Source organism: Schistocerca gregaria, chromosome 6 (assembly GCF_023897955.1).
Source record: "Schistocerca gregaria isolate iqSchGreg1 chromosome 6, iqSchGreg1.2, whole genome shotgun sequence".
In the NCBI taxonomy this organism is placed as follows: domain Eukaryota; kingdom Metazoa; phylum Arthropoda; class Insecta; order Orthoptera; family Acrididae; genus Schistocerca; species Schistocerca gregaria.
Window position 1 is genome coordinate 34,736,791 of NC_064925.1, and position 17,013 is coordinate 34,753,803.

Consider the following 17,013-nt stretch of genomic DNA (forward strand, 5'->3'; position numbering starts at 1 on the left):
TGAATCCAAGGACCTCTTTACAGTGTGGCTTTCAGGATGAGGTAGTCTCCAATTGATCATCTCCTTTGATTGGAAACCACACTTTGGCAGCCCTTTTCTCAACACTGCCATCTTGTTGCATTTTTCTTCGAACTTCGTAAAGCCTACGACACAGCTTGGCGTCATTTCAGTCTCCTTATGCTCCATGAGTGGTGTCTTTGGAGGACCTTCCCGATTTTTATTTGCGAATTCCTGTCCCACTGGTCATTCAGAGTTCATGTTGGCACTGTTTTAAGTTCTCTGTGGTCCCAGGAGAATGGCGTTCCGAGAGGGCTCCGTATTAAGTGTCCTTCATTAATGAACTTGTGGCCTCTTGTGGCCCATTGGCCACCCCTGCACTGTATGTAGATGATTTCTGTATTTGGGCTAGCTCCCACTCAGAGATTCTGCAGAACGACAGCTCCAGAGTGCCATCTGGCACACTTCCACATGGACAGTCTCACACCGTTTTCAATTCTCTCCCCGTAAGTCGAGGATGCTGTTTTTCTGTTGCCGTACTATGGCCCATCCTGATCTAGAGCCATATCTCAACACCCAAAACCTACCCATGGCCCTTGAGGTCCATTTCCGGGCTCTTCTTTTTGCAACAAGCTCACTTGGTTGCCGCATATCCATTGCCTGATTGCTGTTTTTTGCTTCCTTGCCCACACCTCTTACAGTGTTTTCTTCACCAAAGTGTTTTGGCTTCTAAGGTTTAAGTCCTTGAATTTTCCTCTGGAATTGGAGTCCTTCACTTAGTGTTAGCATTGGTTATGGAGTCCTTGCTCTTCCCTCTACACCAGCCACACTCTCTATGCCTTTCCCTAGGTTTTGTATGGTTTTTAGTGCGGTTTTGTTTCCTCTTCTCTTGCGTCTCTTTCTCCTGATGTTGTCCCCTTTGTGTTGTGGTTGTGGTCGGGTGTGGGAATTGGGACAGGTAGGTGGCGGTGCTGGTGCCTGACCCCTCTCAGCATTTCTGGGGCACCCCTGCTCTCCCTGTACCCCCACCCCCTCCTTTTATTTCTTCTTTCAGTTGCCCTGGTGTTCCTTTTGTCTCTTTGTTTGCCCATTTTCCCTTCCTCTTGATTGACTGTACTCTCTGTGTTGTTCCTCCCTTGATTTCTGCCATCCTAGACCATAGAACCAACGACCTTGCTGTTTGATCCCCTCTCCCAAATCAACCAACCAATCTCCATGCTATGTATACCATGTTATACAGCATGGGATTCCTGCTTTGGAAGTTTGCTGCTGTATGGAAACTGCTGTTTTCATGCAAGATGTGGCAGCACCTTATGTTGCTTACACAGTGAAATGTCTGCATAATGCGACCTTCCACAAATGTATTACCTCAACAGGTTTTCCAAATGCATTCCTCGCAAGGTCATACAAGTTGAACCCATGTGACTTTCGGTCTCTGGGGATATCAAAAAAATACCAGGGACATGTTCAGTCACTACCTGATTTGAAGCCCATTATACAGGCACATTTTTCTCAGATTCTGTCGGAACTACTACAATCAACTGTTGATCATGTCGTTTCAAGGATAAGCATCCCGTCAACTTCTCTGGTGCCTATATAGAACAAACTGTGTAAGGGGCGATTAATAATAAAATCAATTATGCCTTTCTCATGTGTTTGACTTCTTTTTGCCAACGTCGTGTTCCTGATTCATTATGTAGGGAAACATTTCTGTACATCTTTCGTGCATTCACAGTGCCAGATTTGTACCTGGTGGCCAAAGTTGAAACTAGCATTTCTTTCAAATTGTATTTTAGTTTTATTACACCAAAGGTGTCCATGAACAAATGCAACAATATTCATACACAGAAACTCTCTTTCACTCACAATGATATCACTATTTAAGACCATGCCATTAAATGGATATATCTCCACAACATTCTCATCAAATACAAGAAGGCAAATACAGTAAATATAGAAAAAGCATGATAATAGAACAATATGCCCAAAACTCATAATTTATGACCCCCCTCCTCCCCAAATCCCCATGCTTGGAAATACATCTGTAACATGAGTTGCATTAAAACTCTATAAAAACAAATTTTTACATAGACAAAATGAACATCAACATTTATCAACACAGTTAATGACAGTTATAATATTATGGAAAGGAAAGTTACCACTCACCATATAGCAGGTATTCTGAGTTGTAGATGGGCACAACAAAAAGACTGTCACAGTATAAGCTTTTCGACTGTGGCTTCAACTGCCAGAGGTTGTACTCGCGCACGTGTTTCAAGATGTACCGTAACAAAGATTTGTATTGCGTACAGGTAAAGTAGTAAAACATCATCTGCTAAGTCTTAATGTGGGCGATAGTCTGTGCTTAGTGACCATGGTGGACTCTCATTGAAGAGGATTGTGATGGAAAATAAGAGAATGACACCTGCAAAAGTCACTGCAGAGCTGAATTTCACACACACAAACCCTGTTGGCTCCATAAGCAGGAAATTGCAGGACGAGTAGGAATTCCAAAACCACTCATCATTGATGCAACTGCCTGGTAGCAGCAAAATATGGTGCTGAAACCGTAAAACCTGGATTGTGAAACAGTGGGAGACAGTCGTTTGAATGGATCAAACTTGTTTTCATACAGTTTACAGTTTCTGGCCAAGTTTACATCCCAGGAGCGAAATGTGGCAGGGCTTTGGCAGTGATTTCGGCAGCGATATTGTGGTATTCCAAGGGTCCCATGGTTCCTCTGAATGGTAACATTACTGCCAAGGATTATGTAACAATTTTGGCTGGTATAATATTTGCTGTTCAGTGGTGGTGCAGTGTTAAGAGAAGATGGAGCTCCTGTTCACACAACTTGCTTCATCCAGCAATGGTTTTGTGAGCCCTAATATAAATTGTCTGGTCACCACAATTACCAGAACTCAGTATTAATTAGCTTTTGTGGTCTACTTGCAGAGAAGGGTACATTATCACTATCCACTTCCATCATTATCTGATCTTACCTCAATTCTGCGGGATGAATGGTATAGGATACCCTTAAAAACCATGCAGGACCAGTTTGTATCCATTCTGAGATGAATGGAAGCTGTTTTGAATGTCAACAGGTTTCCTACTCTGCATTAGTCATGGTAATGCATGTTGTTTTTGGCATTTCCATATATTTGTCCACCCTCTGCATTAGTTTCCATGTCAATTCATTACATGCCATACACAGTTATTAATTGTTTAAAATCCTCGCTGGAGGGTGAGATACATAGCCATGGAGGTCTTGATAAAGAAATAATGGAGAAACACACAGCTAACAGTAATGAATTTTCATACAGGTTCCTTCTTACAAATAAGTCAAGACGTCAGCTGGACACTTGATAATACTCATAAAGAACAGGTTTAGAAGAAAACTGGTTCATTGTGTGATGGCTCTTCACATTTATATTTAAATTTATATTGTGCTACACACTTAGTGTTAGCAGCTTTGCAGTGTGGTGAAAATTTCTTGATGTAGTGGTGCCCTACATAAAAAAAGAGAGATCTAAGAAGAACTCAGGCTGGAACTTTGGAACTTGGCAGTAGACGTAACAACGAACTGAAACAACAATCGTAAATGTAAACAGTCATCTGAATATGAAACCATCTGTTCCATGAAATTTCATGTAAACTGTTGTATTTCAGTAACTTACTGCCACAATGTTTAGGCACAGAGTCCTCTGACCACTTTCAGTCATATACAAGTGAAAGTAAACTGAGCTGCCCAGGTTAAAACCACTGGTGCGTTCATCGTTTACCTAGTTAGGCCGGTATTACACTATCAGATTTCTTTGTCCAGTATCTTTGTCCAATATCTTTGTCAAAGATATCTGATGGTGTAATAGGGACTTTGTCAAATGTCGTCCAATATTTGATCAAATCTAGGGCCTCGCTGTAGATTTGATCAAAGAAATCGCTTGTCTTCTGTTCACTGCAATGTGACATGTTACCACATGGAGCGCTAGCATCGCTGCAGCGTTCTGTCGTCTGTAGTGTTTTTATAACCATTGCCAGTAAATACAATTGGTGTGTGCTGACGACTACAAAATTAATAGAGATGTATGAAGCTGATGAGGCACTTTACAACGTGAGGCACCCTGAATACAAAAATAGATTAAGAAGATTGGAGACCTGACCTGACCTTACCATACCATACCATACCATACCATACCATACCATCTCCTGTAGCAAGGAATCGGAGTGTTACAGTGAGCCTGTCTTCTGAAGATGTAGCAGTTCTTAAGTGAACATTGTGCTTTGTGATATGAGAATACACTTCACTGAGCACATACAGAAATGTATGCTCATCCATTCTTAAGTAATTGATGTACGACTTGACGTCTTCCACTTTAAGCTCACGTAACAAGTTTTGTTGGATGCTTTTATCGTGTCATCGTAAAACCCACGTCTTCGCCCAGATTAGATTAGTTTTTCGTTCCATAGATCCGTGCTGAAGAGATCCTTGTGGATGTGGAACATGTCAATTTTTTTAAGCTAAAATAACAATACTAATAGTATGAATAAATACAGTACATCATTTGTTTCTATTAAAAATTTCGCTAGTGGAGTAGAAGGAGTTGGCCACTAGTAAGTCTTTCAGGCTCCTTTTAAACTGATCTTTATTTCTAACTAAATTTTTTATGTTCTTTGGCAAATTATTGAAGATTAGTGTTCCTGAGCAGTGGACCCCTTTTTGAACTAAAGTAAGTGCTTTTAAGTCCTTGTGCAGATCATTTTTGTTCCTGGTATTGTATGTATGAACTGAGTTGTTTGTTGGAAAAAGAGATATTATTTAGGACAAATTTTATTAAGGAGTAAATATATTGAGAGGCAGTAGTTAGGATAACCAGTTCTTTATAGAGGCTTCTGCAGGACGTCCGTGAATTTACTCCACAAGTAATATGTATTACACGCTTTTGGACTCTGAAAACTTTTGTTTGACTTGAAGATTTACCCCAAAATATTGTCCCCTATGACATTATGGAATGAAAGTAGGCAAAGTATGCAAGCTTTTTCATTTTTATGTTGCCTATGTCTGCTAACACTCGAATTGCAAATACAGATTTGTTAAGGCGTTTCTGTAGTTCTGTGGTGTACTCCTACCAACTGAATTTATTATCAAGTTGTAATCCCAGGAATTTAAGACTGTCAACCTCGTATGTATGGTTCCTTTTTTCCCCCACTTCTTTTCTGCATGTGCACACAATGCAGTTGCGGTATGTGCAACTGCTGCAGTTAATAACAAGTTGTTGTCAGCCATTTTGAACTTTGACGAAAAATTTGATAACAGATTAATACCCCTTCTAGCGCTACGTCCAAGATATTTGTCAAATATATTTGACGGAATATTTGATCACATCTTTGACAAAGAAATTTGATAGTGTAATACCGGCCTTATCACTGCACATGCGGTGCTGTAGTGCATGCCCATCTGCTGCAAGTTTGTGGCCTCCTGTGAGCACCTTCCATAGTGAAAGCTTGCATTGTCAATATCAGTTCGATTATCTTCACACGGAATTTCATGGAATGATCTATAGGCCAGGAAAATTTTAAATTTAATTAACAAAGAAACTGTGGTTGAATCCAGAAACGTGTCGATTGTTCTAAATAAATAGCGTTATTATTACTGTCTGATACCTGTTCCTTTTTGTAAGAAGCAAAATGTATTTTTACACATCCATGGTCTCACCATGTCAAATTTTAACAACACAGCAATAAATTCTTGGATAATCTCTTCATACTTTTGGGCCACCATCATGTAATAATCTTTGAATGATATTTCCGACATTTGACTATACAAACGTCTTTATTTTATAATACTATCATGATTTTGATCTTAACCAAATGTCAGATACAGCAGTATCTGTTATAATTAAGACTTGAGTTGAGTGAAGTCATAGTCTTGATAGAAAAGTTGGTCAGTATGTTACAGATGTTAGTCATACCCAATGAGTGCCTAGATAGCAACGACCAGCTATTAGTTGCTGACCTAAAAGTGCCAAATTTAAACAAAAGAGAGTACCAAAGATTAAGACTTAGTTGTTAAAGGACAGACATGGAAGTGAAAAGAAAGCACAAAGCATGAATAACATCCAAATCACCCAACTCTGAGAAAGGGGGAGTAGAAGAAGAATGATCCATATTACTGGGAAGACTTTACTACAAGGATAGAGGAAGGATTGTCGGTGACATGTGGATGATACTTCTGTAGTGTGGCTGTGGCCCCATGATGAAGAAGAACTGTCACATTTCTTGCAACATCTGAATTCAATCTACAAAAACATACAGCTTACCATGGTGGGGGCATTAGGGCATTGTGTCTGCCATAAGCCTACACATACGGACCTTTATCTGTCCAGGGCATTCCTTCCATACGTCGGCAGCCTTCCGTCCAAAGTAGGCAGAATCGCAAGGAAACATAAAGTTAGTAATCTTCTGGCCACTACTGAAGATTAGTGTCCTCCTCGGTTCGATGAAGGATGATGTGGGTCTGCGGAAGGCCAAGATTTACAAAATTCCTTGCCAATGCAGCAAAGCTTACATAGGTCAGACAATACACACAGTACATGAAAGGTGCATTGAACGGGGGCGCCACACTCGCCTTTCGCAGCTCAGTAAGTTGGCTGTAGCTAATCCTTGTGTTACCACGGGACATTCTATAGATCATTCTGCCACAAAAATCTTGACCCCAGTGAGGTCTATTTGGGATTTAATTCAGTAATTAAAGAATCTTTGGAAATACATCCAGCAGAAAATCTTATAAATCGTGCTGGCGGTTTTAAACAGGACAAGGCTGGGACCCGGTGATCCCTTTAATTTCTTCTAAGAGAAAACATTTTACTCATAATGACACGTCTGACAACATCTGGTGTTTGTTTTTAGCATCAAGGGCACGCTTTCCGACAGAGGGCAGACATGTAACTTCACATATATACACGCACCTGCGTGCCACAGGTGGAACAGTTTTTCCAAAGGGTGCAGATTTCAAAAGGAAGCTCCTGTGACAGCCACCAATGCACACAAGTTTCCACGCCAATCTGTGCTATGAAGCAGACACTCACCTGCAGATGGTTGGATGGTTGCCAGCTGACATATCATGGCAAGAAGTCAAAGAGATACAGTTCAATCTCGAAACTTCATAGAATATTCAGTATGCCAGGAAAACTTCAAGAATAAAACTGTAGGCAGTCAGTAAATGGCCTGACTGTAGACATACATTTTGTCAGTAAAATTTTGATTAATCAGGATATGTTAAAAATTAATTTTTCTCTAGGACCCTCTTAAAAATAGAGGGTCGTCTTGTGCTCAGGGTCGTATTGTGCTGAGGAAAATAAGGTAAATATAATGAAGTGTAGCTGCAGAACTGATATTTCCGGAAAAGTACTGCTAGTATTACAGTATGCATCAATTTGATAGCTGTTACATTCAACATCAAACTCATCCCTATCCATTTTCAAATGCGCTAAGTAGCCAACACAAGGAGACTGAGATCCTGCACAGTGTTAGTATCCAGATGCTTTTAGAGTTTGTGATATGTTGGTCAGCCATGCTCATGGTTGGATCCCAGGCAGAAATCGAAAGAGATTTGCCCTCAACATACGTGAAGAAGAAACTTTTGAACTGTTGTCAAAAAATGGTAATATTCACTAGACGCCAAGCACGTAAATCAGTTTCACTGTGTATCTCATTAAACCAAACGAGAACTTGTCTGGCAAGCTAGGCATGTGGAACTAAATACCCTCTGTCAGCTGAACACTATACAATTAGCATGCAAGAACTGGGTACTGTGTTACCATATTTTTCCCCCTCACACTATAAGGAATTAGCAATAAGTTGTCTGAGGATAATAACCACTTCGCTGTCCCCACATCTCGTACAAATTCATTCACTTGGTGCCAGCAGCGCTAATTCGGAATACTTGGCTTCTTGCTGGTTGTTCTTGACATTATCGGGAGATTATAAATTGTTAAGTTTTACTAACCTCATGGTTAGTTCTCATAAGTTCTCAACCCTGTTCCCCCTACTTTCATGAAATTTCGAAGATACACATACGTAAATAAATACAAAATTTGTTTGTTTCACATATTTGTTTATTTTCGTTGTCTTTGGTATTTAGTATTTCTCTTTCATATGATATGCAGCAAAAAAGTCTCAAAGATGTAACACAACTCCACAAGACTTTTACATTAAATTTGTTGTTCTTTTTTTTTGTTTTTGGAACATGCATGGCAGTTTCTTTGTTTACGTTTATTCATTTCAGAAATAAGTATTAGTTGGTGTTGCTTTATGTGATCAGGAAGTCTGTCAGCCAGATCATGATGACACGTATGTGATGTAGTGGCAACCTGTAGTGCCAACCTCCAAGTTTTGCTCAGAAGCAAGTGCGTGGTATTTTATCCACAAATTGGACACTTTCAATTTAAAAAAAATCATGAAATCAGAGACTCTTGTTTTCTGTGTTGAAATATTGACATGTACGGAATGCATTAAATAATGCCCAATTAAAGAGGTACATGCAAACCTTTTTTGACCATTTTATATTTTTTCTGCATATAGAGTAATAACTCAAATATTGGTCCTCTCCTTTCATGTATTTGTTGTAGTCTAATACACTTTCACTGACACTCAAAGAAAATGTAGAAAAAACCAATTACACAATAAAAAAAATTTGAAAGTGGTATTATGTATTGTAGAGATAATACGTATCATTTTAGTTTTTGAAGCTCTCCATACATGTGTGATTACTTCCCCTTTCCGTCGATGACAAGCTTCAAACACAGACTTTTGTGCTCTTTAATTTTTCCAGAAATCCTCTATTTTGCCATGTCATTCCACAAATTCGAATTTTCCTTTCAAGTAACTTCCTGAAAGCTCTACACTGTTATAACAATTACCTATGTCGAGGTGATGCCACTTTCCATAAGAAGGTGTCAATAGTTCCGTCACTGTTTTTGCTAAAGGCTGTCCAGCGCCAGAATATATCTTGAATGAGGAAATGTATCCTGTATTCGAATTGCACAGCATCCAAATTAGTATGCCATATTTCGTAATTTTCGATGGATTGTAAATTTTAAAATTCAATCACCAATGTGACTGTGCAATTCCTTCATCAGTTGAGATGTTTTGACTTAAAAATGATAATATTTGTCTGAATTGGTTGTGGGACATCGTTTCGCGAAATATTGGTGTGTCTACCAATGGATTCGTTGACCAAGAATCATCGTTCCTTGCTTTTTTTTACAATTCCCATAAGGATAGCAAGCCCAAAGCATTTTCTAAGTTCAGGTCCCCTAACATCGACAAATTTGATGTTTTCGTTTTTCCCTGTAGTACTTGTTGGTTTCATTGCTAATATATTAAAATAGATCATTCCCAACATATAATTCTACGATATCCTTGATGGTCTGTGTATCTTAGGGAAATGTGTTTGGACCCGGAGATCCTTCAGATTTGTTATTGGTCCTTGGTAAATCAAAGTCTGACCACTGTGCACTGTCTTCTTCGTCTGATTCATCCAAATCAGTGGGCAACTGTAGCATTCAGTGAATGCTGCTTGGACACATTTCACTATCTTCCAATGATTCTGCTTCACTTTCATTTTTGTGATATCCAATATCTTCTTCTCAATTGGCCAAGTCGTCCGGAATGTTAGACAAGATGTCCATGCATTCATCGTAAATAATCGTATCATCTCTTTCATCTGCCATAATGAAAGGGCACAAGTACTTACAAAAACAAAAAAACTGGATGACATGTGTAACTTATTGTTACCTAAACAAAACACCAACAAATGCAAAAGATACTACAGTGCTGTCACCAGCCACTGCACAATACTATGCTCACGACACCACTGTGGTGCCGCCAGCCACTTAGCGATACTATGCACACGACACCACTGTGGTGTCGCTGGCTGTTGACTGCTGTTTCGCACTCACCACCACTGTGGTGCCGCCGGACAGCATAGTGTTATGATTTAAACTTGTAGTTGAAGTAAGAAAAATAGGAGAACATATCACTTTACTTTAAGAGAATAAGATCCCATCAGCTATTTTGCCATCAGAGTACCATATTTAATACGTATCTAGTAATGAATAACAATTCTGCAAAATCCTAAAGTATTTTATGTTTTGTATAATCAGTAGTCTGAGTTACACATATATAAACCTGTGCTTTTCTTTCTTCACGCTAATGCACTGTTTCAGGTCCTTCTGGAGAAGGATAGTGTTTCACAAGAGGCTCAAAAAATTATAGGTTCTATAAAGTCTGTAGTGAGGAAAGATGTATTGTTACCAAGGACAGAATTTTGGACAGCTGAAGAGACACTCGTGTTTTTGAGAGAGGGGCAGTACTTTACAGCTGATGATGTAGAAAGTGATGATAATCAAAATAAGTATTTCCCAGAGGCGTTCTGGCAGTATCTGAATAGTGGTAATTACTTTAATATGAATTTGTAAGCACGTATTACTTTCACTGTTTAGCTATCACATTTCTCTAAGAGCTTCTCTTTTTCTGTTTGTTTAGTGTTGCATTATTGTAAAATTATTTAATTTTTTTCACATAGAATTTCTCTTTTTTTTCCTCAAGTGTTTCTTTGCATTAATATAGTTTATGATCTTCTTTACTTATTATGATTAGAGGTAAAATTGGAAGATGAAATTTAAAAAAATATTGAAAATACTAAACAAAAGAATATTAGCAGCAGTAAAACCATAAACACAAAATGCTAAGCATCTGACATTAAAGTCATAAACACAAACTGAACTGTAGTAAAAGGTATTCTAGTTTTTAACATAATGTTGCCTTCTCAGAAATTGGGATGGACAGGTGAGAGTTGGACTTTTCCATGTGGGATTTCCAATGATTATGCAGTACTCTCATAATTTTTTTGTGTGACATGGTAATGTGGACTTTAGAAGCTGAAAAACTGCAGTGAGTTGTGGAAGAAACAGAAAGAGGAGGATTGACATGAGTGGTAGTCTGAACACACCGGTAGAGGAAGAGGGGAGTACAACTGGTGCCCTAGGAAGTTGGTAAATATTGATGGAAGTTGGAAGAAATAACTTTAGGACAGTGGGAATGGTAAGAGTGGAAAGCTTAGGTCATTACAGAGCTGGAAGTAAGTAGCACTACATGGCTGGAAGAAAATGATGAAAGGGGAAATAAAAACTATTGCCACAAATTTAAGGTGGAGATAGAGATTAGAAATAATCAATATCGATCATACTGCTAGTTCTGTAATGCAGTTTATGTATTATGGGGTGTCCAGAAATAATGCATATACTCTTTGTAACAGAATATGTCTTCAACAAAAATACCTAGCTACACAATCTTCATGGTGTACTGTAATTTAAGGCCACAGATCTTTAAACTGACAGCTTAAACCACAGTGCTCCACTTGCAACTGTGTAGAACACCCCCACCCCACCCCCACTCTCCCACCCCCCCCTTCTATCTATTTCGTAGGGAATGTGTGATTGAGAAATTTTCTTTTATTGACTTGAAAGTGAGGTTGCACTCCTGTATATGTTAAATATGTAAGACTGGGACTGATAACACACAACATTTCAACGTAATAGAAACCGATGACAGGTTGTTCAAAGTCGAACTTGGTAAACCCTCTGGAAGACAGATAACATCACATGGATCATCTAACTGGTCTTTTAATTTAATCAAAGAAAACCCAATTGAAAAAACTATGAGCCAGAATTGCTGATCATACTTGCCTTCATGAGGTGAACTGTGTAATACTGCCAATAGACACACACAAATATAAGAGAGAGGCACCATCTAGCTTTCAGAACTAGAGGGGAGATGGGTAGGTTGCAGACAAGGGAGTGTGTGGTTTGTTGGGGTAGATACTTCAACGTATAGGATAATGTTTAGACAAAAAATTTCCATAACTTTCACCTGTTTGCCTGGTTATGGCCAGCAGACTTCTTCCATTAAATCTGTGTTAGACATAACTGCTGTCACAAATTTTACTTCTAAGCAAATAAAATTGGTTAGAGTCCTTAGGAGTAATCGTTACTCCCAACAGTAGTAAGAGGCCCTCGTCATCTTATAACTGAAGTTTGTTACAGGGTGACAATTATTGAACTACATTAAAAAAAAAGGAATGTAAATTAGTTACAAACTACGGTGTGCACGCACTTAATTCAACATGTAAACGCCACAACAGGTATTTGGATTTAGGTTACAGACTTTTTCAATATGTCTGCCGTCATTGGCGATGACGTGGCGTAGATGAATAGCGAAATTCTGCATGACCCTCTGAAGTGTCGGTACATTGATGGTGTCGGTGAACTCCCGAAGGGCTGTTTTTAGCACAGCAATGGTTCTGGCGTTATTGTCCTACACCTTGCTTTAATATATGCCGGCCAATCGAGGGCCATGCCAATGGCCTCTGGGTACCCCCAGAGCCAGAATGTGGTCCCCAAAGTGCTCTGCTGGAATGGTTCCTTTGAAGGAGCACGGCCAATTTCCTTCTCTAATCTGAGCTTGTGCTCAATCTCTGATTATTTCGTAGTGGACAGTATGTTAAATACTAATCCCCTTCTTCAAAGTGCTCCTCCAAGACATCAAACACTCTCCTGCTTCAGTGTGGTCAAACTCGATCTTGCATGAACCACATCTTGTCGAAATCGGAGTCACTTTGGATAATGGGAATGAACTCGCCTTCCAAAACCATTATGTACCATTCAGTAGTCATGTCATCAAGGAATATCACATCGATTATTTCCTGACTGGACACTGCACACCACACTGTCACCCGTTGAGGCTGAAGAGATTCCGGTAATGTGATGTGACAGTCCAGATTGTGATTTATTGCCCAGTGACATCTATCCTTCCTTAAATCACTTGGGCCGTACCTTGACTTGCACAATGAACGTGTAGTGCTCATCGTACTCTTGTGCCGTTCTCTAATGAACCCTCATTCGTTGCATTCCTTACACTATCAGGAAAAACAGTTCACCCTTCGCTCCATTTCTGTGTTTATAGCACACCTGAGTGCATGTGGTGCACGCATGAGCTCGCTCTGTCGCTATTATATGGTCTACACCTTCTAAAGGCAATGATATTTTGATCCCTTCAGTGGTTTTCATTTTACAGCCTCTGGCTCATTTCTTTTTGAATGTGTCTTGTCTATAACTTACCTTCTGTATGAAGTTACTATGTGGATTATTTACCTCATTAAATTATATTTCTGGATATGTCGTCCATAGTTTGACCTTCCGGTTGTGTTCCCACAGTGGCCCAAAACCAGAGAGCTGCAAAATGCCTTTGCTGTCACTGCTAACTGGGCCACGTGCCGTCACTTCTCCGAGACCCGGGTACCTGTGAAACATAGTCAAAACAAACCTCCAGCAGTAGTTGTTCTAACATTAAATCATCTTATAGTTAATTACTCAAGATTAACCTGAGAATAATTGTTTCAAGCCACTCTCGGTTATATGTTATTGTGATGTTATGTGGTGGCAATGTATATTATGTGTGAATATTTGTATCCCCATGGGGAAATGTATAAAGGGAGGGCAGATCATCAGACCATAGCATGACAGACTCTCATCTGTAGTGGGGGCATGGGTGGACGATATTAGCTCTAGCATTATCCTAATTTCATCTAGGACTTTTCTTCACACTGAAAAGCTATGTTGTTTTATTATGTAATTATGTATAATGTCTCACAGAGGTTGGATGTGTTAATATCTACAGGTCTCATTTTTCTCAGCTCTAACCTTTAATTGTTAGAGTGAATAGAAATTTTACTGTTTTTCTTCCTCATTTAGCTGATCCCATGGGTCTGTCAGCAAACTCGGAAGGCGAACTTGCGATAAAGGCCTTGGGCGCGTGCATTTGGTACCTGAAAGAATGTGTGGTGCTGGACAGAATATTATCACTGAAACAGTTCTCTTCATACCTACCTGTGGATGCAGTGCTTCCTGTAGCACAGGTTTCTGATGAAGAAGGAACTGTAAAGTTACCAGAAAATATGGTATGTCCAGCAGTTTTTTTCAGAGTGTGCACATTTTTGTTTGAAATTCAGAGATGAATTTTGATTCTTTTATGTAAATACTGAGTATTTGTTGTCATTGGGGAACATCACTCAAACAATATCATCATTTGTGGCCTAAGAGGCTTGCAAACGTGATCAGCAGGGAATGTTGTTCTTGTAGCATCCAAATTTAACATAAGTATTAGCAGTTACTGCAAATAAGATTTTATTAATTTAGTGTGTATGCAGTCAATAATAAGAAACATATATTGTGATGTACAGAGTGATTATAATTAAAGTTAAACCTACAAAACAATAGAAATAACACCACTGGTCAGAATAATGTCAAATTGCAACAGAATATTATTGGAGAAGGGGGTAAAGGTACATGAAAAGAAAAACAAAAGTGTAAAAATTGACAAATAGATGTTGCTGTATGTGTCAGAATACGTAAATGAAAGTACCTGTCATGGCACGACCCACACACTAGGTATGCGATTTTACCTCCTTTCGCATCTGCAATGTTTGCCATGGGTGTCTCAATGCAGGATCGTGCTGTGCTGATAAAGCTGTATTACAGGAATGATGACTGCACATGTTGCTCTGCAGAAGTTCCAGACACTTCAGGGTTTGAAAGAAGGTGTTGGTTCGATGACTGCCGTGGATCTGGAGAAAATAATTTGGAAATCTGAAAAGACGTGTGTGTGTGTGGGGGGGGGGGGGGGGGGGGGGGGTTGTGCAACCTGGCAGAGGGAGGCAAAAAATTGATTAGATATCAGTGGAAGCAGTGGCCGCAGCAGTTCAGGAGGAGATGACCCGTGAACACCATGCATAAAATCCTACGAAACATCCTTCTCTGCTATCCATTCAAAATTACCCATGTGCACAAGTTGCTTCCTGTTGACCTGCCAGAAAGAGAGACGTTTGCTTTAGAATTTCTTGCTTGCATGGAAGTGGACAATGATTGGCCGTGGAAGATTTTGTGGACAGGTGAAGCACTCTTCCATCTGACGGGATATGTCCATACACAGAATTGTTGAATATGGGCAATAGAAAATCCACACACAATCAACCAGTACGACTACATACTGAAAAGGTCTGTGTGATGCGGGTTTACGGCATCATTTGTCACAGGGCCAAATTTTTTTGAAGAAGCAGGTGCTTCTGGTCCTGTTACATGCACTGTCCCTGTAACTGGTAAGCTCTACAAGTGTCTAGTGTGCAATCATGTCATTCCAGCTCTCCAAAAGCATGGATGTGTGGATGGGATCATTTTTATGCTAGATGGCGAATCTCAGTACATTGCAAATCCAGTTAAGCAACTGCTGAAGCGCCATCTCAGGAATGCTAGAATTATCAGCCGCCATTTCCCTACAGCCTGGCCATGTCGAGCACCTGATCTTAATCTGTGTGACTTCTGGCTGTGGGACTATCTGAAAGATGTTAAGCTCAGTGTTCCGATTTTAAACTTAGCTGCATTGAAGGCGTGCATTGTGCAACACATTTTGAACATGACCCCGGAAACACTTCGATCAGTTGTCAGACATGCTGTTTCTTGCCTTCAACTTGTTGCACAAAATAATGGACAGCATATTGAACATATTTTGCACCAGTCACACAGGAATTAATAATCCAGTTATGCCTTTTATGCAGTTTTTGGCCTCAAGATAATTAAAAAATTATTGTTTATGCTTTTTATGCAATTTTTGGCTTCACGACAGTTGAACACCAATGTGAGTGATGCTTTTTATGTGGCTTTTTGTCTCAGGGCAATTAAAAACCGATGTGAGTGATGCTTTTCATGCAGTTTTAGGCCTCAGGACAATTAAAAACCGATTTTCCCCATCCAGTGTGATATGACCTTTTCATAGTGGACGGGCTTCTGTAACTAACAGTATCACCCCTGTACACCCACTGTAATGTACCCTCTTTCGTCCGGGGTGAAAATCAAATATCAAGCGACAAACTTCCAATTCATTTAAATGCTATTTCAAACCCTGAGATTATGATGATCAACTGACGACACCCCGCCAGCTTGGGTGGTCTGTATCTACAACAGATGATGTTAAGCTTAATATTTAGACAAAAGAATGATACATCACAGAATACTAAAACTAATTAAAATACCTTACCTTTAGATGCTGAATTTGGTCTCATTGTCTTGATTCTCGCCATGGTGCGTTCCATCCATCTAACATTGTTAATATTAGGTTCGGGTCTTTGTGTGCTAATGAAAACTGGTACTCACTTTTTGTTTTACTATTGATTCTTCATTTTTATTAATTTAACTTTTCACAATAATTTCCATCTTCGTATCACATACTATTTATAGATACTCTCTATATAAGACGACAGACTTCCTTCCGTACTCCCATCAACAGTCCACCTTACAAAAACCATGCTCTCCCCACAACCGTCCAACTAACTCACTCCAACAGTCTCCTTGACAATGTCTGACACTCTACCTTTCACACACGAATGTCTTTGGCTCACACTGGTGCCAACATATTCTCCAGAAATAAACAAATAAAGTTCACATTATAGAATAATATAATAAAAAAGATTTGGGCAAAATTAAATACTAAATACAATAATATTAAATTTAAAAAAAATCATAGAAATGAAATTGGAGCACTGACCCTGCAAGGGCAGATGCGACTATAAGGGTGGTATCGCATTCTTCAGTAGTCCGTTACATTACACCACGCACACTGAGTAATATAGTTTGTTTAATGTCAGATGTACAACTTGGGCATTGTTGTGAGATCCATTTGTTATTCGCAGTCAACTAATATTAAATTATGATGCTTACAGTGCTATCTATTGCTACATTTTGTAAATATTTTTTGTTGTTCTGCCATACATTTTCCCTCTTCTCTGCTGATATTCCTTTGCAATTTGAAGTCATTCTGATCAATGGTGTAAGTTCTGCAGTGATTTGAAAGTTTAACTTTATTTATAATCACCCTGTCTATATATCGAATCAGTTTTTGATATAAAAT

At 39.2% G+C, this 17,013-nt stretch overlaps 1 protein-coding gene across 1 annotated transcript in view; it reads left to right on the forward strand.

Moving 5' to 3' along the window:
- The window catches only part of LOC126278261 (DNA mismatch repair protein Msh6), a 321,536-nt gene that overhangs the window by 178,496 nt on the left and 126,027 nt on the right, over positions 1-17,013 (forward strand). Inside the window, exons 14-15 of the mRNA XM_049978261.1 lie at positions 10,221-10,446; positions 13,806-14,011. Coding sequence (XP_049834218.1) covers positions 10,221-10,446; positions 13,806-14,011 — 432 coding nt within the window. The remainder of the gene's footprint in view (positions 1-10,220; positions 10,447-13,805; positions 14,012-17,013) is intronic.